Source organism: Populus trichocarpa, chromosome 1 (assembly GCF_000002775.5).
Source record: "Populus trichocarpa isolate Nisqually-1 chromosome 1, P.trichocarpa_v4.1, whole genome shotgun sequence".
NCBI lineage: Eukaryota > Viridiplantae > Streptophyta > Magnoliopsida > Malpighiales > Salicaceae > Populus > Populus trichocarpa.
In genome coordinates, this window is record NC_037285.2 from 10,506,448 (window position 1) to 10,528,740 (window position 22,293).

The 22,293-nt window shown below is 34.2% G+C and overlaps 3 protein-coding genes and 1 long non-coding RNA gene across 4 annotated transcripts; 2 read left to right on the top strand and 2 right to left on the bottom strand.

Moving 5' to 3' along the window:
• Positions 1 to 3,100: 3,100 nt before the first annotated feature.
• Positions 3,101 to 3,741, top strand: LOC112327294 (uncharacterized). The gene is made up of 2 exons (XR_002981447.2): positions 3,101 to 3,362; positions 3,472 to 3,741. It is a non-coding gene; the product is annotated as an uncharacterized LOC112327294 (long non-coding RNA).
• Positions 3,742 to 6,983: 3,242 nt separating this feature from the next.
• Positions 6,984 to 12,618, top strand: LOC18094041 (protein NUCLEAR FUSION DEFECTIVE 4). Its single transcript, XM_024599607.2, has 3 exons — positions 6,984 to 7,435; positions 10,936 to 11,849; positions 12,023 to 12,618. Exons 1-3 carry the CDS (start codon positions 7,127 to 7,129, stop codon positions 12,495 to 12,497), a joined length of 1,698 nt encoding a protein of 565 aa, XP_024455375.1. The 5' UTR covers positions 6,984 to 7,126; the 3' UTR covers positions 12,498 to 12,618.
• A 61-nt stretch (positions 12,619 to 12,679) lies between these two features.
• LOC18094042 (uncharacterized) lies at positions 12,680 to 14,498 on the bottom strand. The gene has a single exon (XM_006368193.3). It carries the CDS (start codon positions 14,424 to 14,426, stop codon positions 12,960 to 12,962), a length of 1,467 nt encoding a protein of 488 aa, XP_006368255.1. The 5' UTR covers positions 14,427 to 14,498; the 3' UTR covers positions 12,680 to 12,959.
• A 1,067-nt stretch (positions 14,499 to 15,565) lies between these two features.
• LOC18094043 (receptor-like protein 6) lies at positions 15,566 to 18,967 on the bottom strand. Its single transcript, XM_006368194.3, has 2 exons — positions 17,738 to 18,967; positions 15,566 to 17,665 (listed from the first exon to the last, which is right to left on the bottom strand). The coding sequence occupies exons 1-2, from the start codon at positions 18,927 to 18,929 to the stop codon at positions 15,684 to 15,686; spliced, it is 3,174 nt and encodes a 1,057-aa protein (XP_006368256.1). The 5' UTR covers positions 18,930 to 18,967; the 3' UTR covers positions 15,566 to 15,683.
• Positions 18,968 to 22,293: the final 3,326 nt, after the last annotated feature.

The following is a 22,293-nucleotide window of genomic DNA, read 5'->3' on the forward strand; positions in this document are numbered from 1 at the left end:
GTGGGTAATTAGATCTTTTCAATTATTTAAATACCTTGAAAAGGCATATTTTCCCTTTGACCCCAGAAAATCAAAACATAGGTCCAGGGGAGTTTGTCTTTTAAATATATATTTTTTATTATTATTAATTTCATTGTCATCATGGGCAGTTTGGTATTTTTCTCCTTGATTAATTAGTTTTTTATTCGAAAAAGTTATAGGCGCATGGAAACCATACACCAGCTAGCATTTGCGCGAGGTCCATGCTATTAAAATGATGCAATGTGACACCTTCCGATATCCAAACCATCCCGACCACTAGGGGTGAGCAAAAAAATCGAAAAATCGATTAAACCAAGAAAACCAGAAAAAAAGTAATCGAAAAAACCGAACCGAAAAAAAAACCGATTAATTTTTTGAAAAAACCGGTCGGTTCGGTTCCGGTTTTATAAACAAAAAACCGAACCGAACCGAACCGAAACCGACAAAAAACCGGAAAAAAAATCGAGCCAAACCGAGCCAAAACCGAGCCAAACCGAAAAAAACCGAGCAAAAACTGAAAAAAACCGAGCCAAAACCGAGAAAACCGAGCCAAACCGGTTTGAACCGGTTTTTGCTCTAAAAACCGAACCGAACCGAACCGAAACTGGTCGGTTTGACCCGGTTTCGGTTCGGATTCGGTTTTTTTTTCAAAAAAAAAATTTCGGTTTGGTTATTTTTTTTTATAAAAACCGAACCGAATCGAAAATGATCACCCCTACCGACCACCATGTTGGTGGTAGAGCCATTGCATCTTAGTAAAGAAGTAACATTCCACGAAACGAACATTCACAGGAGATTCCTCCGTTAATGCACCTTAGTAAAGAATTTGGAGCATTTGCAGTCTAATCTCATTAGATGCACTGGTACGCCTTGGCACATGACCTACTACCTAACATCCATCTTCCTCAAGAAAGTCACATTAAGCCTTAATATATAGTCCTACGATATAAACCCATAAAATCAAGTAATTAATGAAACATGCATCTTTATTCACTCGCTCGATTTTCTTTCTTCAACACTACTAGAAATTCAATAATTAAAAAAAAGGAAGCAAAAATGCCGAGTTATGCCAAGACAAAAACGAAATATTATTGAAAAAGACAAGAACAGCACAGGCTGTATAAGCGCAATCATTGAGCAACAATCCAGAATTTTTATTTATATCCCTATTTTGAGTGTCGTTACATTTCCATATGTTTTAGATTCGCTGTCCGCGCTAATCTATACACACAGGTTTGGATACGATTTGTCGTTCAAAAAATAAGACTGGATTAATTGAATAATGCTCGACTACTCTCTCTGTTTTTTTTTTTTTTTTTAATGGCCAAACGTTATGTACAAATATACATGCAAGATGGAGATGGTTTGGTCCCACGAACGTTGATAGTTTAACATTCTTTTGAAATCCATGGATGAACTTGCATAATTTGAAGACAAGAAAACCTAAGCACGACTCATAAATAAAATTCTTAATTAATCCTGGATTAAATACAAAATACTTGTTGGATCAGTTCTAGCAAAAAAGCACACAAAAACCCTAACAACCCTAGAATCCCAACAAGCAAAAGACACCCTTGTTAGACCAACGGGATCGGATCGGACCGGACGACCTAGTTCATTGATAGTTGACCTCAACATTTTGTGGTATTTGATTTTTATACTATTTTATTTTATTTTATTTATTTTTCTACTTCTATTCAATATATTTTTTTAAAAAAATATTACTGACAGGGTTACCGATGACACAACTTCGTCGGTATATTCCAGAGAGTTAGAAAAAAAATATTGCAAATGTCACTATTACGAATAGGGTTACCGATAGAACTAGATTGTCAGTATATTACAGAGAGTTGGAAAAGAATTACTGCAAATGTCATTGCTACTATTAATGCACTTATGAAATTACAGATGGTATTCTGTCGGTGATATGATATATTTATCAATGGATAAACCGATGAAAAAATTAAAATATTGATGGCATTACATACAGTTTTCCTATCGGTGATGTGCTAAATTTACCAATGGAGCTACTGATGGAATAAAATGGGTAGATTTTTTTTTGCACGCTTTGTATCCATCAGTATATTTATTAACGATGGATTCATCGACAGTCCATAAATTACCAACAAGATTTTTTACAATATACTGTTTTTTTTTCCTGCAAGTCTGTCGGTAACAAACGTATCGACGAACTGCTAGTATAAATACCGACAAAATATTTTGTCAATAAAATTGTTAAATATGGTATTGTTATAAAAGGATAACTGAAAATGGTAATTTTGAGCGAAAAGATTTCAATCGAAATGGAACGCAAAGAACCAAGAAAAAAATAAAAGCAAAACGAAATGCTAATCGGGTAGCAGGAAATGCTAAGCAAATCATTTTCACTAGTTATCTAGGCCAATTAATCAAGCAATACTAGTTCTTAATTAGCACCTTTGAAATTCTATCACGAACAACCAGAGAGAAAGAAAAACTTAAAGACACAACATATTCTTCCAAATCCATAGTTATTTCGTGAATCTAACTTCAAAATAAATAAATAAATGCAACTTAGGCTACAGATCCCTCACAGAACATCTATGTACACGAACCATGTATACTTTACAACATTTTTCAAAACCAGTTCTAAATCAAATCCTATTCTTAGATACAACTTCTTAATCTCATCCCATATATAAATAACTAGCTCTCAAAAAGGTATTCTCGAACCTAAAGATTATAGCAGCAAATATTAACAAAAGGTAAACAACATGACATTATATAAGCACTGCAAATAACATTTTGAACGAAATCAACTCGGTCAACTAATCAGCTCTGACAATAAATGAAAAGCAATGTGTTTATTGTAATGGGTTCTATATTTAGTTACCTCTGCATGGGAAGATCAAGAGGTTCCTCACCATCCCCTTAGCGAATCATGTTCCTAATTTCAATCGCCCTCATATCCAACACTAATTGGGTCAGCAACAACAGGGTGGAGTTGGCTAAAATGAAGCTGAAACCAATAATTTTTACGGTGCAGCATCATAAAAAAGTTATTTTTTTTTTTTTAAGAAAAATAGAATGTGTAGTTTGTTTGACGTGTGCAATGCGTAAATTTCAAAAGCATACCCGAGAGGCATCTCTTTGATTCTTCTATCAAAGAAAGGTGTAGCAAATCTATGAATTTTTCTTGAAAAAATATCTATGGCAGGCACCTCAAAGGAAAGGTGTAGCAAATCTGCTTTGATCATCCTCAGTACTGTAGACCTACATTAATTGTCTTCTTATTTCAAGAGGTATTTATGCAGAGATAGCATAATGGAATAAAGAATTCATTGATAGCCCAACATCATAAGGTAGGGGCAGGATTCGAAGCCATAATCTTCAGGTCATGAGCCTGGTGAGTTTCTTTGGTTTTAGTTTTCTTTGATCAATATTAACATATCCCCTTTCTTAATCTGTCAGCTCACAAGCTGCTGCACTCCGAAGGAACTGGGTGCCATTGTACATGTTGAAGTGATCATGTTTCCTAAAGTTGTAGGATTATACAGTGGGGGTGTGAACGAGCTCGATGAAATCCCAGAGGCAGCAAAAGAAACAGGTAGAGAGGCTAATGGAGCCTGCTCAACTATATTGGCAAGGTTGTCGTTAAACTTATCATCAAATATGCTAATGGTGTGTTCTTGTCCTAAACACTCCAAATTAACCGAAGCTAAGAAATTTTGGTTTTGTTAATCTTAGCTATCATTGGAGGTAGAGCAATGTACAGTCAGCCCTAAACCTGTTTTAACATATGACAAAGCATACTTAAGGTATGTAATCTGGAAAAAAAAAAAAAAGCTAAAATGAAAGTGATATAGTATGACTCGCAAATGATTAAACGACAACAGTTTGGGTAATGTCTAGATTGAAGTGCCGAATAGTACAATGGTAAAAAAGAAAACCAAATTAATTACTATCGAGAGAACAGAGCTTTTTTTTTTACTTTTGTAAACATGCGGCACAGCCATTAATTATAATGGACCCTACCACTTCACGCCACTTTTAGGACATGTTAAACATTATCTCATCATGCATTGAATTCTAAAATCCAGAGAACAAAATCTGTGGGTTAGTGACTTCACAAAAAAACCACGACGATAACATTAAAGAGCTACTCCAATTTGTACACTACATAATTATGTAGTTCTTTTTTGACCAAAAAAAAAAAGATTTTAAATGTCAAAAAGCTTTTAAATAAACATTATGTCATCGTGCATTGAATTCTAAAACCGAGCCGCAGGCTACATTTGTTTACTTGTAGCTTTTATATCTGTGATATAAAAAATACAGTAAAGTAATTGATAACATACTAAATTATATAATTTTTTTTTCTTGCTGTAAGACTTACTAATTGAGTTTGAAAGGCAATTTTTAAAAAGCAATTTTTATATATTTTTATAGTTAAATTTTATAAAACTCTGTTTATTTTTACGTTTCAAAAGCGTTTTTAAAAAAATTTAATTTTTTTTACTTCAAATTAATATTTTTTTGTGTTTTTAGATCATTTTGATGCGCTGATATCAAAAATAATTTTTAAAAAATAAAAAAATATATTTTAATGCATTTCCAAGTAAAAAACACTTTAAAAAACAACCGCAACTACACAATTATCAAACATTTTATATATAGTTTTTGCTATACATAAATCTCAATCATAATTTTTATCAAACACATATCTAAATCTAATTAATCATATTTAATCATATTCTTTTAAAAATTATTTTTTTCAAATCATAATAATCACATGCTATTAAAAAACAAACCCACTCAAAATCTAGGCTAGTGACTTCAAAAAAAAAATTGACGCTAACAAAGTTTATTGAATTGAAAGGATATGGCATTTGTCATATTTAGTGATCGGAAAATTAGTCTTCGACTTTTTGTAGCATCAAAATGAAATTTAAAAAAAAAAATCATTTTAAAACATTTAAAAAAACATAGTAAAAACCTCAATAATCTAATTTCTAATCCCAAAATACCTTTTAACAAATCTATAAACTTGAAATCAAACAAAATAACAAAAACCCTTCTAGATTCTGATTTATTTTTTTCCAACATAATTAAAAAAAATCCCCCTTTTCGAACTCCTTTCTCCCAGACAAAACCACCATCAACGTAAAGATCAATCATTTTTTATTGGAATATTAACTAGTCCTTTAATTTATTCAGATATGCTACACTACGAAAAGGGGTTCAAGTCAATTTTTAACATAAGATAAAGAAACAACTATGTTATGAATGTGTTTTCATGTATTGTAATTTTTTTTAATTGGAAAATGAAAAGATATTTTTTATGATTTATAAATGAAATTATATATATATCGATTAAATACTAGTTCTCGGGATCAAACTAGTATTGTTAAGATCGATTAAATACTAAAATGAAGAGCTAATCTTGTAATATAAGCAAAAAATAGATATATGTGCAAATGTTTTACACTTACTATTCTTTTTATTTTATATATTTTTATTTATTTTATCTTAGAGACTAATTGTTGTTGCTAATAGCAAAGGATTTCTATTTTCATAAATACACCATATAAATATAACTAATTTATATAAAATATAACAAGAAAAAAACTTGGAGACAAATTACACTAATTTTTTCAAAGTATTACGACACTAATTTATTTTTTTTAAAGATCAATCACCATTTAAAAAACAAAGATAAACCGAACAATTTTAAAATAAGAGAAGAAGAAATTAATCAATATTTAAATAAAAAATAATGTGAAGAAAAACTACAAAAGGGCCATGCAACAATAGGCCTAATACGTCGAGCCCACATGTTCGGTCTATGATAAAAAAAAACCTTGGTTCGCGCCAATTTTTTTTTTTAAGAACGAACGACATGTCATCTGCTCCAGTTCTTAAAATCGAGCAACATGTCACCTTTTAGATAGTTTTCTAGTCATCTTTTTTTAACAAGAAATTGAGGTTCATGTTTTTTTTTTTTTCAAAAACTTAATTTTCAGCTTGTTTTGACTTGAAAAAATCTTAAAAAACATCATAACAACCTCAATAAACCAATCACCAACCCTAAAACACCCCAAAACCACTCTGTAAAACAAAAACTTAACTAATAAAAAACTAGATAGACCTTGATCTACCTTTTTTATCATTTTTATAGGGAAAGCCCTATATTTAAGAAGATGAATTCATTGACATAAATATAGACTTTTTATGTCATTAGAATGTGATTATTCAAGCATTTTCTTCAATCTTAAAAATTTTTGGTGATCTTTTCTCTTATCTCTTAATATCTAGAACTGAAATGTGATGAAAATAAAGTTTGGTATCGAAATATGAATTTTCAAAATAATAAGGACATGAAGATATATAGGAAAGTTAAAATTTTAAGGATCAAACTAAATTTGTCAATACCAAAATCTAAAAGTGGCATATTTTGTTTTTGTCTAATAATGACTTCATTCTTTCAATTTTGATTTCCAACCCCAATTTAATTTTGATTTCTAAATTGAAGGCTAATTTATCACCAAACACCTCTCAAAACTCATAACATGTTAGATAATAAAAATTAAAAGAAATGTAAAAAAATATATGATGTCATAATTCTGAGAAATAAAATTGAAAAATTAAAAGATTGATGATTAAAAAAAGGAAAGTGTTATTTATAATGAACAACTCAATCCATAGCAATATGATTCTAGCACTGAAGTATTTGATTAACAGTGAGACTCAAAGTTGTTTAGTTACTGTTTCACTTAATATAAATACTTAATATAAAGTAATTAGGCACTTGATTTACGTATGGAAAAAAAAAAGCAAATAAATTCCGAATGTGAATAAGGTAAAATATTAGAAAAACATTTCTATCAAGCAAAGGCCGAAAGGTACCAGGGTCCAGGGGTCACCACTGACATCATTATCGCAAAAAAAAAAAAAAAAAAAAAAACCTGATCATGTATAAATGCGGCCACGTAGAGGTACTGAGAGACGCGATTTCTCCAACAATTTAGAACATTCGACGACAAGGCCATCAGGCTCCAACCGCCGCCGCAACTTGTTATCTCCGGCGTCTTTATTTGGAGCTATATTAATAGCAAAGAGAGTGTCCATGGCAGGACAGTCAAGGAAGTGGATGATATTGGTGGCAACTGTATGGATTCAAGCATTTACAGGGACAAATTTCGATTTCTCTGCTTATTCATCGGATTTAAAATCCGTTCTCGGGATCTCTCAGGTGCAATTGAATTACTTGGCTGTTGCCTCTGATCTTGGAAAGGTTTTTGGATGGTCTTCAGGGTTGGCTCTCTTGTATTTTCCATTATGGGTGGTTCTTTTCATGGCTGCTTTCATGGGGTTGTTTGGTTACGGTCTTCAATGGCTTGTTATGAGGGACATCATCTCCTTGCCGTATATCCTGGTATGTTCTCTCTTGTTCTTTCTCTAACATGAGATTTATTTATGGCAATAGGATCTCTGTTGTTTTTATGGAGTCGATTTTGAAACCAATCTTATGTTTCAAGATTTTTTCTATCTTTCTTGAACTTGCGTCTCAGATTAAGTGGTATGATTATCGAAGATGCGAGTATAATGACTCTAATGCTGGGTTTTTTGTTTTAATTTCCATTTATGGGTCTTAATTTCTCGAAGATATACTACAAGTTTCTATTAATAGCCGATAATTTGCCTGGTTCTCCCGTTGCTTGCTACCCCTGCTGGAATACCTACTCTCTCCTGATCGAGACGGTGACATTCTTCTGTTAATCAAAATTCACAATTGATAAATGTATTTTATTCCCTTCTCAGTTCTCGTTTTCAAGAATATTTCTCAAGAAAATATCTCATATACTTGTTTGAGAAATACGAGTGGCTGCAGAAAGATGGAGTATTAAAATTTTTAATTATTTTTAAATTAATTTTTTTATATTTTTAAATAAGTGTTGTTATCAAAAATATTTTTTAAAAATTATAAAAATATTATTTTAATATATTTTTAAATAAAAAATCATTTAAACAGCAACTAATATCACATTTCAAACACTCTTAAATTAAAATTATTAGGTTTTGCTTTTCCATTTCTACATAATAAAATTATATTTGAGGCATTTTTTGTATATTTAATTTATTTTTTTATACTCTTATTTACTAGATATTAACAACTTTTCTGAAAATAAATCTTATGTAATATTCATTATATATTAATAAAATATGCGTGAATTCAATCTCTCATGTGAATATTAAAAGGAAACATAAATAAGAAGTGTTTATTAGGTCGAATCGTAGTCCTCCACATGGCTCTCTACTTTCCAGAAAGAGTGCTCTAAAATATTTTAATACATGCGTCATCGCATATCTTTCGCCTTTTCTCTTCTCTCTTTTCCTTGATATAACCTTTTCAAATTAATTACTGAAAAAAACAAAAAGTGAATTATTGGTGAGTTTAAATATAAAATATTAACAGAATCATCGAGAACGTCAAATAATATATTTTTAAAAAATAAAAAATATTATTTTAATATATTTTTAAATAAAAAATATTTTAAAAACCAATCATACTACTAAGTTATATAACCTTAGAGGCCAGTGTCAAATAATTCTTGTTAAATTACTATTTAAGTTATTTATCAGGTGCTTGAATTTCAAATTGAATAGAAAAGAAAAATCTGAATCACTAGTTTCAATCAGGAAATGCACGAGAATTCATTTATTGTTAAAATAATAATAATAATAATAATAATAATAAAAAGAGTCTCCAGCCCCTTCCCTTTTTTCAACGGGGAACAGGCGTACTGTTTTTGATTTCATATCATCATGTCAAGAGCAATTATTTTGCTTTTATCTAAAGTCGAAAATAGACACAAGTACAAAAGGGAGCCGTCGATTTTTATCAAGATTTCCACCTTACAAGTTAATCACGGTCCAACATTGCTTGCCTTGTCACTTCTGGAAAGCAATCATCAACCTTTTTACCTTTTGAATTCTTTTTTCAGATGTTCGTGGCCAGAAAATTTAAACAGCGGATATTATTGGTATTTCGTAAATAATTGTTTTTTAAAATATTTTTATTTGAATAATATTTTTTAAATTTTATTTTTAATTTAATAATAAAATGGAGCCATCCTTTTGGAACTTGAATCATAAATTTATAAATTAGGAGTCCCAGGTGTTAGCAAATTTGACTATTGTTCGAACCACAACACCAGCAAAGAAGCTGAAAGTCCAGTCTGATGTCTGAGATTAGATAATCATATCATAGGCCATTCAACAGAAGTAACTAGAAATTATTGCTGGATATTGAATGCACTTGCACCTACTGTACTGGTCCTGCTGCGTCAGTGTTACGACATTGAACTTATGACATTTGTTCTGGTAATTTGAAAAGAAGGGAAATTGTTTTGGGAAAAATTCGTAGTAGAATCCCATCTACAATGTTTTGTTTATATACGAAAACCATGAACTGTCTCAAGTGTTGATGTTGGACAGCATGTTGCCTCTGGTCGATATCCATGAAAAGGAGCCTCTGTGTCCTCCAATTTAGATGTAGAAACTCTCTTGAACCTCATTATTCATTTCTTCCTATATGCCACAAATTTTCTACCACATACTGCTGATAAGAATAATGCACCAAATGCCCAACAACAAGTAGTTGTCATAGAGATTGTTTGCTTGTCTAGTTGATTTTGTCTTTTTGTCATCTTTCCTCTCCTTGCTTTTGTGGCGCCTGGCGGGCTATGGTAGATTTCATATCTCCATTGGTCCTTCCCTTTCCTTTTTGATTTGATTTCCCTTGGCTGTGCCAAAACATGAAAAATATCTATACCTGGTGGCTACTATGATTTCTGATGTAAATACTTGATAGGGTGGCACGTAAATCCCATCATGTAAAACACTAGATATGATGAATCAAAGTTGTTTTTCCTCTAGTCTATTGTATGTGATGGCATGTTTTTAGATGAATATGTTTAGCTGTCTTTATGGAAGGTGATACACGAATATGTGCCTGTCTTTAATTAGAAATTCTGTAATCTGTACTACGAATGTTCTGTTTTCTCTTTCAACATAATTTTTCCTCTTGAAGTTTTTCCATACTAATTTACTTGACCTGCTTAAGGGGACCTTGCCTTTACTTTTGAAAAGGAACTGCTTTTAGAGTTTCTTCATGTTATAAACGATTTAGCACGTGCTTTTCCTTTTTAAGTAGATTAAAGGGGCACGTAATTAGTCCTGTAGCACCACTTTCCATTGAAAAGCAGAGGAGGGGAGCGAAATTCTCCATTTGGAAATGTGGCCTTGTTGATTAAAGCTTGATATTGCAAAGTAAAAGATGAACTCTAAATATATGTATCTCTTTATTAAAAAAAAAAAAAAAAAGCGGAAGGAAAAGACGATTTCAACATGCAAGTAACAAGTAAAAAAAAGGGAACTCTTTCCCACTCCTATGGATTTCTCTTCTTTTTTGTCTTTTCCCCCCTTACGGCAGTGAGAACAGGACCTCAACCCGATAAAGAGAAAAATAGAAAATGTTTAGCTGAAAAGAAATTGTGGCTCCTCTGTGCTTGTTCTTCAAGATTGTGAAATTCTGCAGTATTAAGAATTAAGATCCAGAGTCCTCTGGGTATATATTTGGAGTGCTGTTTGTGGCATGGTGTTGTGAGAAAGCGCAGTTATCTAAATAATATAGAGAAACAATGCAAGTCTGTTGTGGACAGAAAACAATGTCAAGTATAGATGCTTAGGCTTCGTTCGCTGTTCTCACTGTAAATGCATTCTGTGTTTCAATGGGGAATAGATATAGGATTATAATTTCATTGTAGTATTTGATGAAGTATAGTAGAGTGTACTTATATTTTCCTAAATTTTCTTTTTCTAAAGCCATCCATCATCATAAAAACTTTCTGATTAGTGCAAAATTGTTTGCAGGTGTTTCTTCTTTGTTTGCTGGCTGGATGTAGTATTTGTTGGTTCAACACTGTATGTTTTGTTCTTTGCATCCAAAATTTCCCAGCTAACCGGCCCCTAGCTTTATCTCTCACGATAGCCTTCAATGGTGTGAGTGCAGCCCTATACACTCTCGCTGGCAATGCAATAGATTCATCATCAAACGATATATATCTTCTTTTAAATGCTTTTATTCCCCTCATCACTTCCGTTGTATCACTGATCCCCATTATTCGTCAACCATCTTTAGACCCCCTTCCTCCCGATGGAGTCCGCCGTGATTCCCTTATATTTCTAATATTGAATTTCTTAGCCATCCTCACAGGAATTTATCTTCTTCTCTTTGGTTCAAGTTCATCTGATGGAACGAGAGCTCGTCTACTCCTTGGGGGAGCAATTTTTCTACTAATTTTCCCATTATGTATCCCTGGTATTGTCTATGCTAGAGAATGGTTTCACCGGACCATCCATTCTAGTTTCAGCATTCATGGCTCTGGCTTCATTCTTGTGGATGTTGATGATCTTGAGCTTCACAAAGAGCTCATTACCCGTGAGTCGAGTTATCATGAAAATGGAGATGAAACTATGTATGAAATTAAAAGGAGGAAAAGCAGTGGTGAAAAAGAAGGGTGCTGTGATTCAATCGTTAAGAAAGATCGATTAGCAATGCTTGGGGAAGAGCACCCTGTGTCGTTGCTGGTAAGCAGGTTGGATTTTTGGCTATACTACACTGCATATGTCTGTGGGGGTACCATTGGCCTCGTGTACAGCAACAATTTAGGTCAAATAGCACAATCACTTGGACAAAGTTCAAACACTACAACTCTTGTAACTCTCTATTCATCCTTCTCCTTTTTTGGCCGCTTGCTTTCAGCAGCACCAGACTACATACGAGCGTAAGTGATCGTACATTGTTTTGTTTCTAAACTTCTAATTTCAGCTGCATCTGATTGCATAAACTATGGTGCCTTCACCTCAGTCATAATACTAAACAAAGAGCTGCAAAATCCTTGAGATGTTGCAGGCCTAGACATTACGTTAAGCTAAACAGTAATGATGTCTTCTGCAGGAAGATGTACTTTGCAAGGACTGCGTGGCTAACCATTGCCCTTGTGCCAACCCCAATAGCCTTCTTCTTGCTCGCTGCATCAGGCAATGCAGTAGCATTGCATATAAGCACTGCATTAGTTGGATTGAGCTCTGGGTTCATCTTTGCCGCAGCAGTTTCAATAACTTCTGAGCTATTTGGGCCAAATAGTGTAGGTGTCAATCACAACATTCTTATCACCAATATCCCAATAGGATCACTTGTTTATGGTTTTCTAGCAGCTATAGTGTATGATTCTCATGTAAGCTCTAGCCTAAACATCATCACTGACTCGGTGGTGTGCATGGGAAGGCAGTGCTATTTCTTAACGTTTGTGTGGTGGGGATGCTTATCGGTGTTGGGCTTAACTTCTAGCTTGTTGTTATTCTTGAGAACCAGACATGCCTATGACCAGTTTGAAGCAAAACGTATTTCGAGCATGACACCGCTGTATTAAGAGGTTGCTAAGATTATGGCGTGGTTAGGTTCAAGTAGACAATGGGAGGCAGAAGTTGTTTAGCTGTATCAATGTTTACTTGTACTTGCTACCTGGGGAAAAAAAATTTAGTTTTGCAGCAGAGGATGTTCTTTTTATCAAAGATTTTGATCTGAAACCAGGTCAATCAAATTTAACATTGGTAGTCCACAAGATCATGAAGATGATCACCTCACAGTTTGATTATTTCCTTTCATTACAAGGTTTATTGAATCTGAAACTACATGAAGAAGGATAAATCTTTTTTCCTGTCTCCTTAAATGATCCTAAATGATTTTATAGAGCAAACCAACTCAAGCAGTGTGTTAAATGCATTACACACTGCTTGTTATAAAAATAATATTTTTTCCTGTAACAATAGAATGAAAATAAAAATAAAGATAAAAATGTAAAACCAAAAGAATAAATAGAACTATAATCTAACTAATCATAGGTGCAAAAGGTTTCATTTTTGATACAGAGAAACAACCTCTCATATGCCAGTGCCATCTTACGGGCAGTGAACATCGAAGCAGCGTATTGCCGGCATGCCTTCCCTCTTTGAGCTAGTCTTCTTGATCCTTCCATCGCCACAGCTTCCAAGGTCTCCAATAATGATTCCACGTTTGGAGAAAACATGAAACCAAACTCATCATCAACAACAATGGTGCCCTTAATACTGGGAAATCTTGATGCCATAACTGGCTTCCCACTCATCATTGCCTCCATGAGTGTAAGATCAAGGCCTTGGGGTCTAAGTGTTGGGTTCACAAAGATATCAATGGAGTTATAGAATGCCCTCAATTCAGATGGATTCATAGATCCCAAAACCAAGACTCTAGGGCCTAATTCTTTGTATCTTTGCTCCCATGGACCTGACCCTGCCACAATTAAATATACATCAGGATGTTCTGTCATGAACTCGGAAAATGCTTCATAAAGAATTGGATGCCCTTTATCTTTCACTAATCTTCCAGCCACACCAAGTACTAAACTAGCATTAACTGGGACGCCAATTCTAGACCTAAACTCGTGGCCTGATCTCACGTCTTCTCCAAAATCATCTTCATCCACACCGTTGACAATTACATGAACTCTTCTTCTAGGAATCTGGTACACATCCCTAAGCATCTCACCACAACTATCACTAATAGCAACATGATGTTCATATTTCTTGAAAAACCTTATCTCATCGAGCACTCTAGGGACAAAACCTTGGAGACTTTTATTGAAATAAGGAGTGATCGCCTCATTTGGTTTTCGTGCCAAGTCCTGGAAAATACTTGATTGTAAGCCTTCAAGAGCTATACCATGCCAAGAAACTGCAAGATTTGGAACTCTGCGAGCTAACCAATAAGGCAAAGCCACGCTTTCCGAGTGAACCACATCAAATGGTTTTGCACGCTGATTCTCCTCTTCAAATTGCTTCCATGCTTTGTTATGTATCCACTTGCCCGGTTCCCCTTCATGAAAATGAATTTGTGGATAAGATATTACACTAGCATGAGAAACGGATGGGCTATTTTCATCTACAGGAGAGGTGAAGATATGCACTTGATGGCCGCGGTGAGCTAGGGCAGTGTGTAAAGTGTAGGCATGGCGTTCCATGCCACCAGGGGTTGTGCCAAAAGGCCATTTGCGAGAGAAAACAGCAATCTTGAGCTTGACTGGAGGGGGTTTATTTTCAATGAAGGCAAGACGGTTCCATGCAAATTCTGCATTGCGTAGATCACCTGACCAAGGCCTGGCATGGTTGGCTATTAAGGTGGTGCAAATGGAGGTAGTTGGGGCATGGAGGAGGAAAAGGGCTGGGATAGTGAAGAGAACAACGAAGAAAAGTGTGGTGCATAGATTGGATTTAGATTGAGAAGGGATGGCATAAGGTTTCTTGGGCTTGTTGTTGAAGGGCATTTTTTGGTTGGGACTTGCTAAAATGTTTCTTTTGCTTTTGGTGCTTAATAATTTGCAAAGATTAATGAATTCTAAATATTTATGCTGAAAAGTGAAGGAAAGTTTTGTGGTGATGTGGTCACGCTCTTAAGCAAGTGCATGTTGTTTTCTTTTCTTCTCTTCTTTATTAGCTAGTGCAGTTCTCACGCCTCCTCCAAGAGAAAGAGGATTCTTCTTGTGGCCATAATATATACTTGTTTTTATTGGCAGTTCATATAATATTTGCAGGGCCTGGACGAATTTACTCCATGTGCTACGTTTTGTAATGTTGAAGCCTCCTCCACTCCCCTGGCTAGCTTGTATCTTCTACCATTCTTAACATGTTATTGTCAAGATTTACTGTGTAAATGTCCTGACTGTCACTTTTACTTTAGTTTCAGATCTGTTAAGCAGAAAGCTAGAACTTGAGTTCACCTTGAAGAGGGATAATACTATCTCAATATATCATTCTATATTTTTCTTCTTTTTATTGAAGCTTTACCCATTTTCTTTAGCCTGTAGACAAGTCAACTTTACCTATGTTAGGCCATCAGCAGAAGACCGGATCTAATTTTCATGCAAAGTCAACCATTTTTGATAGTTTAACGTAGACGCCTTCCCATCTTGATTTTGAACAAAGCAAGCTAGCTAGTCACAATTTCTTCAAGGCGGATTTCGGGTGATTTGCGATGCACGAAGTTCTTTTAAATGCTATGCTTTTTGGACTATGAGACCTCTTTTCATTATCTTAATGCTAGATCAGTCATCAATTTAAGGCACTTGCAAGTGATCTTTGCTTGGACTCTAAGCACCTTGATTGCAACCTCTGCTTTCTTTACCGAAAATGGTGCTCATAAATATGGTTGGAATATTAGGGCTTAGATTTGAAGCAATGGTTTATGCTGTTCACCCCAGCTTCCCAAAGCTCTAAGCCTTCAGCCCAACTTTAATCCACTGAAAATAACAAGCGAAATATTGAGATTTTTTAGGTCTGAATCCCAGTATCATTAAAACTTAAAGTGGCTTAAGTTCATTGAGATTTTTTCTGTCAGGTCCACTGGAAATGTAGTATGATGTTTGAAAAGGAGTAGTATGTTGTTGTAATGGATTGGAACAAATAATAAAATCGAAAGTCTACCCTTTATCATTCATTGAAGCGTAACGTTTGCTACATTTTGGCATGGGATTCGCTTCATTGCAATAGCATATCTGCAGGCTACAATTCTGGGACCATTAAAACTACTGATGTATATATGTATAAAATCTTCTTCTTCCTCCTCTTCCCCTTCCCATCACAAAGATATTAATGGCAACAGTTCCTGCCACAAACCCAATATTTAGGCCCATTCCACCTCCACAGCCAAATCCAATCCAATAGTAGTTCCAATCAATACCCCAAGTGCCATTTCCACGGTCGGCATTCGGCTCCATTGGAGGCAGTGCATGAGAGCAGGTCTTGGTTAATGGAGGGCCACATAGTCCAATATTCCCTTCAAAAGCAGCTGATGTGAATGTCCCAAACTGATTGCCTTGCGGTATCTCTCCCACGAGGAGATTCTGTGAGAGTTTTAAAACTGAGAGAAAGGTTAATGTGGTGAGTTGTTGAGGAATCGTACCTGAAAGTCTGTTTTCTGACAGGTCCAAAGAACCAAGCTCCTTGAGTTTTCCAAATGAAGAAGGAATCTGGCCTGTGAGATGGTTATTTGACAAGTTGAGTACATAGAGTAAATCAAGATCTCCTATTTTTTCAGGAATCTCACCCTCGAACAGATTGTTGGATAAATCAATAGAAGTGAAGATTGTCAAGATCTTCTCCAACTCCATGTTAAACCCTTTGTTTACCAATGTCACAGAGTCTTTGTAATAGAATGGAGTTAGCACCAAATAACTATATCTGAGAACTTGGCTAGACTGTGATTTCTTTTCCTGCTTCATCATCCCCTTCCAACTCTTGAACCATTCAGACGACAAATTGCCCCGGAATTTATTGGAAGCTAGATCAATTATTTGTAGCAGAGGGAATGAAGTTTTACTGGGAGAATAAATGATTGAACCGCCGAAGAAATTGGACCGCAAGATAAGGACTCGTAGCAGGGGCAAAGTTTCCAACCAGAATGGGAAAGAACCATTCAAGAAATTGTTGCCAACGTCTAAAACTTCCAAATCTCCACAGTTGGCCAGTGATCTTGGCAGAGGCCCTTCTAAGTGATTTTGATTGACATCGAGAGTTCTCAAAGTGCAATTCTCTGCGAATCTTTTTGGCAGGATTCCATGTAGTTCATTGTTTCGCAGATTTAACACCTTCAAGAAACTATTGGAATTACCCAGGCACTCTGGAATGGAGCCATTGAAGTGATTTTTAGACAGATCTAGGACAAATAAGTTCCACGACTCGCACATTGAAAACGGAATTTCTCCATTGAAGTGATTACTTGATAGGGATACGAAACTAGCATAGGTCAGGTTTTCGAAAATCCTGGATGGTAAGGAGGATGAAAACTGGTTGTGTGAGTAATCTAAGTGGATGATGGAAGGTGATGGCATAAGGAAGGGCCCCTGCAGCAAATTGGAATGAAGATCGAGAACAACCAAGTTACCAGGAGAAAGATTTGGAATTGGTTTGTCAAAACCAGATAGCATATTGTTAGATAGGTTTAGATATACCAGATTCTCGTTGCCTAATTTCCAAATCCATTTAGGTATTTCACCCTTGATTTTGTTATTAGAAAGGTCCAAATAAAACAAGTTCATCAGGTTTGTCAGAAAACCTGGAATTTCTTTTAAATTACAGGAACCCAAACCGAGCTTTCCAATATGAGAAAACAAGGTTGAATTGACACCACTAACCTCAAAGGAGAAGTTATTGCCAGAGAGATCGAGTGTAGTAAGCTCGTTAGTATCTTTGATCATCTCAAAGTTTATGGTGCCATTGAACTGGTTGGAAGAAAGCCCCAGGACATTGAGTCCTCTTATTTTGAAGATTGACACTGGTATTGGACCCTGCAATTCATTTTCACTCAGGTGCATCACCCTCAATAGGGAAGATGAAGCATTCTGAAATTCTTTTAGCTGTCCATTAAGCTGGTTCTGGCTAAGATCTAGCCTCCACAATAAGGGTTTCGTGAAAAGAGCTGGAGGGATCATTCCCTTCAATGAGTTGTTCCTCAGGTCGAGAACTTCGAGATAGGTCAGCCCATTCGCATAAGACAAAGGAATAAATCCTGTAAAATAGCTGCTATGAATATAGAGATTTTTATTTTGTTAAACTCTACCAAAGACAAGAAGAATGGTACCTGAGAAATGATTGTCGAAAAATATCAATCCAGTGATCTTTTCTGATAAAGCCAGAGATGGAACTGGACCACTGAAATTATTTCTTCCAAAATCAAGATAACGAAGCTCGGTGAGATTCTCAAATGAGGAAGGAATTGATCCGGAAAAACTGCATTGAGAAATTTCTAAATCTTGTAGGAAGACAAGATTAACTATCGAATGTGGTAAATTCCCCATAAACATTGTTCCTGAGAGGTTAATAACTTCAAGTCTGCTGCCTGAAGGGAACTCTGCTGGCAAAGTTCCAGTGAGATTAGAATTGTAGGACACATCAAGAGAACGCAGAGTGCGCATCAAGAACAGACTATTTGGAAAAATTCCATACAACCCACAACAGCTTAGATGCAAAGTTTTCAAAGAAGAAAACTTGGCTAAGAAGTCAGGCACTCTTGATGAAAAGTTGTTTCCACTTAGCTGGAGATCAGTGAGTTTCTCAAGTTGTAAAAGAGAAGGGTGCAATACCCCAGCAAGATTACAATTTGACAAACCCAAGACACGAAGGTTAGGAAGTTTTGTTGACAGGACCGCCCACAACTTACTCTCAGCCATGGAGAGGTCTATTCCATCAAGGTGGAGCACCCTCAGCCTAGTAAGGTTTTCGACAAGTGTTTCAATATCTGGATTTTGGAGTGTTACAGGTTCCTCTGATCCAAACGGATAAAAAGAAAGATCAAGAGATACCAACTTTCTAAGAAATGAAATTTCAGCTGGAACTTGGCCAAAAAAGCCTGACCATGAAAAGTTGAGATGAGTCAAGCTCGAAAGTCTACTAAATCCTGATGGAAAGGGAGAGGAATACAATTCATTTCCCGCTATGCTGAGATACTGGAGGTGATGAAGACTGAAGATACTGGTAGAGCCGTTGATTCCACTAGTAATGGAGCTATTGCTGAGGTCTAGACCGACAACATAACCAGTTTGAAGGTCACAAGTCACACCATCCCACAAGCAGCAGTTTTTTGTTGGTGTCCAAGACAGAAGCTTCGAGTCAGTTACAAAATGAGGATCAATTGACAATTCTTGTTTGATTTGTAGTAGTACTGACCTCTGGTGCTCAAGACATTGGCTAGAAACAATGGAAGAAAGGAAGCAAATTCCAACAAAGAGTTTTAGCAGGCAATATAAGCAGGTGTGCATAAGCGAATTGCCCATTTGAAATTAGTGTTAGAAAGGGAATGAACACATGGAAGGTAAGGATAACACAGTTATATTACAATATGTTTACTAGAAATAGTGAGGAGAAAATAAAGAGGGGATTCTTCCTTGTTGCTGCAGAAGTCATTCTCCTCTACCTTGACAAGGGACGTCTTTTACCACTAGTTGACTTGGAAAAATATTGGAGACCATCGCCTGAGTGCGTGAGCCTTGAGAATCTGAGCCTCTCAAATGGACTGATATACAAAAGCATCATTTCTTCCTGTTCTTTCTTTTTTTATTCCCCGGTATTTTATAATAGGCATTGTTCTTATGAATTAATTGGCAAATCTTTTTTGTTGTCCCAGAGGCGCATGTTAGGCTTTTGAAGATATGTTCATAATTCTATTATTTATTTATCAATCAGAATTTTATAATTTTATTTAATTATACGTTTAAAACCATTATCAAGAACTAGGTTTCCCGGCTACTTCACTGTTTATAATGGCATCTTCCCTTTTAAAAATAAAAACTTCACCATTCCTTTTCTTTTTTATTAAATCCTTTCATGGCCTAACCAAATGAGATTAAATTTGAAATTACGCTAGAATTATCAAATTAAAAGATAAAGAATAAAAATATAAAACAAAAAAACATATATCAGCAATCCTAAATTTACAACAATTTTTATTTTAGTCTAAAAGTTAATTTTTTAGTATATGAGTTCGGGATAGGAGTGAAAAATTCACCCAGAAACAATGAAGAGAGAAAGTTGTCGTTTGTTATGATTTCGACAATCAAAATAAACAAGCTTGGTGTCAAATGGTTCCATTCAACATGAGGAGTTCAATGAATGTGTTTTATGACCTTCATCTTGCCAAAAAAATATATCAATTATTGGGAAGTTTTGTGATTTCAGGTTATTTTAGAATTTTTTAATATTTTAAGGCCATAAATGAGTTTATTAAGGTTTATATGATAATTTTTACTTTTTTTAATTGAAAAATGATTGAAATGATTTTTTTTTATTTTAAAAGTGAAAATCCAACTTTCTGACAATTTTCTAGCCACTTCAAGTGTTCAAATACTAGGAAGCAAGAAACGTGTCATTGCCACGTCAAACAACATGTCGTTTGCTTTAAAAAAATTGTAAATAAAGAGGGGCAATCAACATGTCGTCCAACCCTTGTTGTAGGGAAAAAAAATATAAGCTCTAGCGCGTGGGACTAGGTTTCCAGACCCAAGCATTCTTGGGCTTGGATAGTTGGCTATGTACAAGGTCCTAACTTGTCAGACCCATCAGGTCCTGACATTCATCTCTCTCTCTCTCTCTCTCATTATTTTTTACAAAAATTTTTTATTAATACCCCCTCTTTGGAATGTATTTTTTAGTTTATATTATTTTTTATTTAAATTTAAATTAATACCTCCTCTCTCATATTTTTAAATTATTTAGTTTAACTTTTTTTTAAATAATACTTATTTTTTTTAATTTTATAATGTTTAAAAGAGATTGTTGTAATTTATATTTATATTTTTTTCATTTTATATTTGATATAAATAAAGTGTATTATATAATGTATTTAAAAAAAATCATTTGTCTTGATGATAAAAATAACCTCTAAGATAAAAAAAATGCATAAATTCAAAAGAAAAGCGGGTGTTAAATATTTGCATAGTCAATTATCTTTTGCTTTTAGAAGAAACTAAATAGTGGATTGTGCTGCTTCTTGGGTCCGAACTAATATTTGTGTAAAATGTTAAAATGTCGCAAGTGCATTTTAAAGAAAGAACAAAAAGTTGGGCTCATGAGAAAACCTAACAAAATGCATTGATTTTTTTCATTTTTTTTTTAAAAGAACAATGTCATTCTTACATTTTATAAATTAAAAAATAGTTCATCCGAATTAATCCAAGTCAATCAACCAAACTCGAGACTTGCTACAGGTTGATCCTCGGGTTTGGCTTGAAAAGTATGTGATAGATAACTTTTAAAATTCGTGGCACATGTTATTAGAACGGAAGTAACATACATGAAAAAATAGAGAACTTTAATTCTTAACAAATCAAACGTCGAAAGATGAAATTAAGGAAGAAAAATCAATTACATTAAAGAATCTATAAGAAAAAAAATAATTAAAAGAATGAGGGTAAAAATCAAATTAAAGTTAATTAGAGGTTGATAACAATTCTTTGATTGGATGGTTAAATTAAGAACACAAAAAAATTAACAAAAGGACAAAAAAATAAAAAGAATGAGCACCATAGTATAACCTTGAACGGGTTGAAAAGGCTGGTTTTATTTTAATGACATGATAAAAGAATTAGCAACGATGGTAAACAATTTTTTATTAAAAAAATGACAATGATAACTTGGAGAAAATCCATGTGAAGCATGTAATTGAATAAAAAAAAATAAAAAAACCTCAATTTGAGCAAACCCGATGCTACGTGATAAACATATAAGTTTGGCAATAAAAGGTGAATAATCTCAGGTTAATCCTTAAAACCTATAGCCTTAATAAGAAGATTGAGATAACTTGATAAATGGCCTATTTAAACCCAACCCGACCTGGTAGTTTGACTTGTGACTGAGGCGATTCGGGATCTAGACTAGGTCGGGTTCCAACAAAAATAGAAAAATGATTGACCTGGTTTAATATGATCAAAAAATAGGGTTAACTTGCAACCTAATTAGCCTTGGACAAACCTATTAAAAACCATTTGATCTTTTTTTTCTTCTTTTTTTTTCAAATAATATCATTTTTATATGTTTATATAAAAAAAAAGGTTGACCTGGGTCAAACAACCTGATTTGAGTCAACCCACTTAACTCGTGTCTTGCCCTAGATTAACTATCGGGTCGGGTTTGAAAGTTATGCTATAAATAACTTTAAAAACTCGTGACACAAATCATCACATCGGAAGCACCATCCATAAGAAAACCAAGAAGTCAAGTCCTCAACAAATCAAATGTTGACTGATAAAATCAAGGAAAAAACCAATTACACAAAAGGATTTAAAATAAAATATAGCAATTAAAAGATTGAGGGTGGAAATAAAAAAAAATAGAAGACACGAGCAATTCTTTGATCAGGGGATTAAATTGAAAATAAAAAATATTAACAATATGAAAAACAAAATAAAAGTATGAGGACCAAATTAAAAACAAAAAATAAACAAACTTAGACTAGAAGACAAAACTAAAACCCACTGGAATGTTGATAAAGGGAAAAAAAATTAAAAATTAAAAGAAGAATGATCAAATTGAAAAATATTATATATAAAAAAAATTAGAATTGAAGACTAAATTGAAAAAAATACAATTCACAAATAGGTCAAGAAAAAAACTCAAAAATCAAAACAATAAGAAACAAATAGG

Coding starts and splice junctions, on each gene's coding strand:
- LOC18094041 (XM_024599607.2), top strand. CDS start 7,127: ATGGCAGGACAGTCAAGGAAGTGGATGATATTGGTGGCAACTGTATGG. Junction 7,436..10,935: donor TCTCCTTGCCGTATATCCTG/GTATGTTCTCTC, acceptor AATTGTTTGCAG/GTGTTTCTTCTTTGTTTGCT. Junction 11,850..12,022: donor GCACCAGACTACATACGAGC/GTAAGTGATCGT, acceptor TGTCTTCTGCAG/GAAGATGTACTTTGCAAGGA.
- LOC18094042 (XM_006368193.3), bottom strand. CDS start 14,426: ATGCCCTTCAACAACAAGCCCAAGAAACCTTATGCCATCCCTTCTCAA.
- LOC18094043 (XM_006368194.3), bottom strand. CDS start 18,929: ATGGGCAATTCGCTTATGCACACCTGCTTATATTGCCTGCTAAAACTC. Junction 17,666..17,737: donor TTTCGACAATCATTTCTCAG/GTACCATTCTTC, acceptor GCTATTTTACAG/GATTTATTCCTTTGTCTTAT.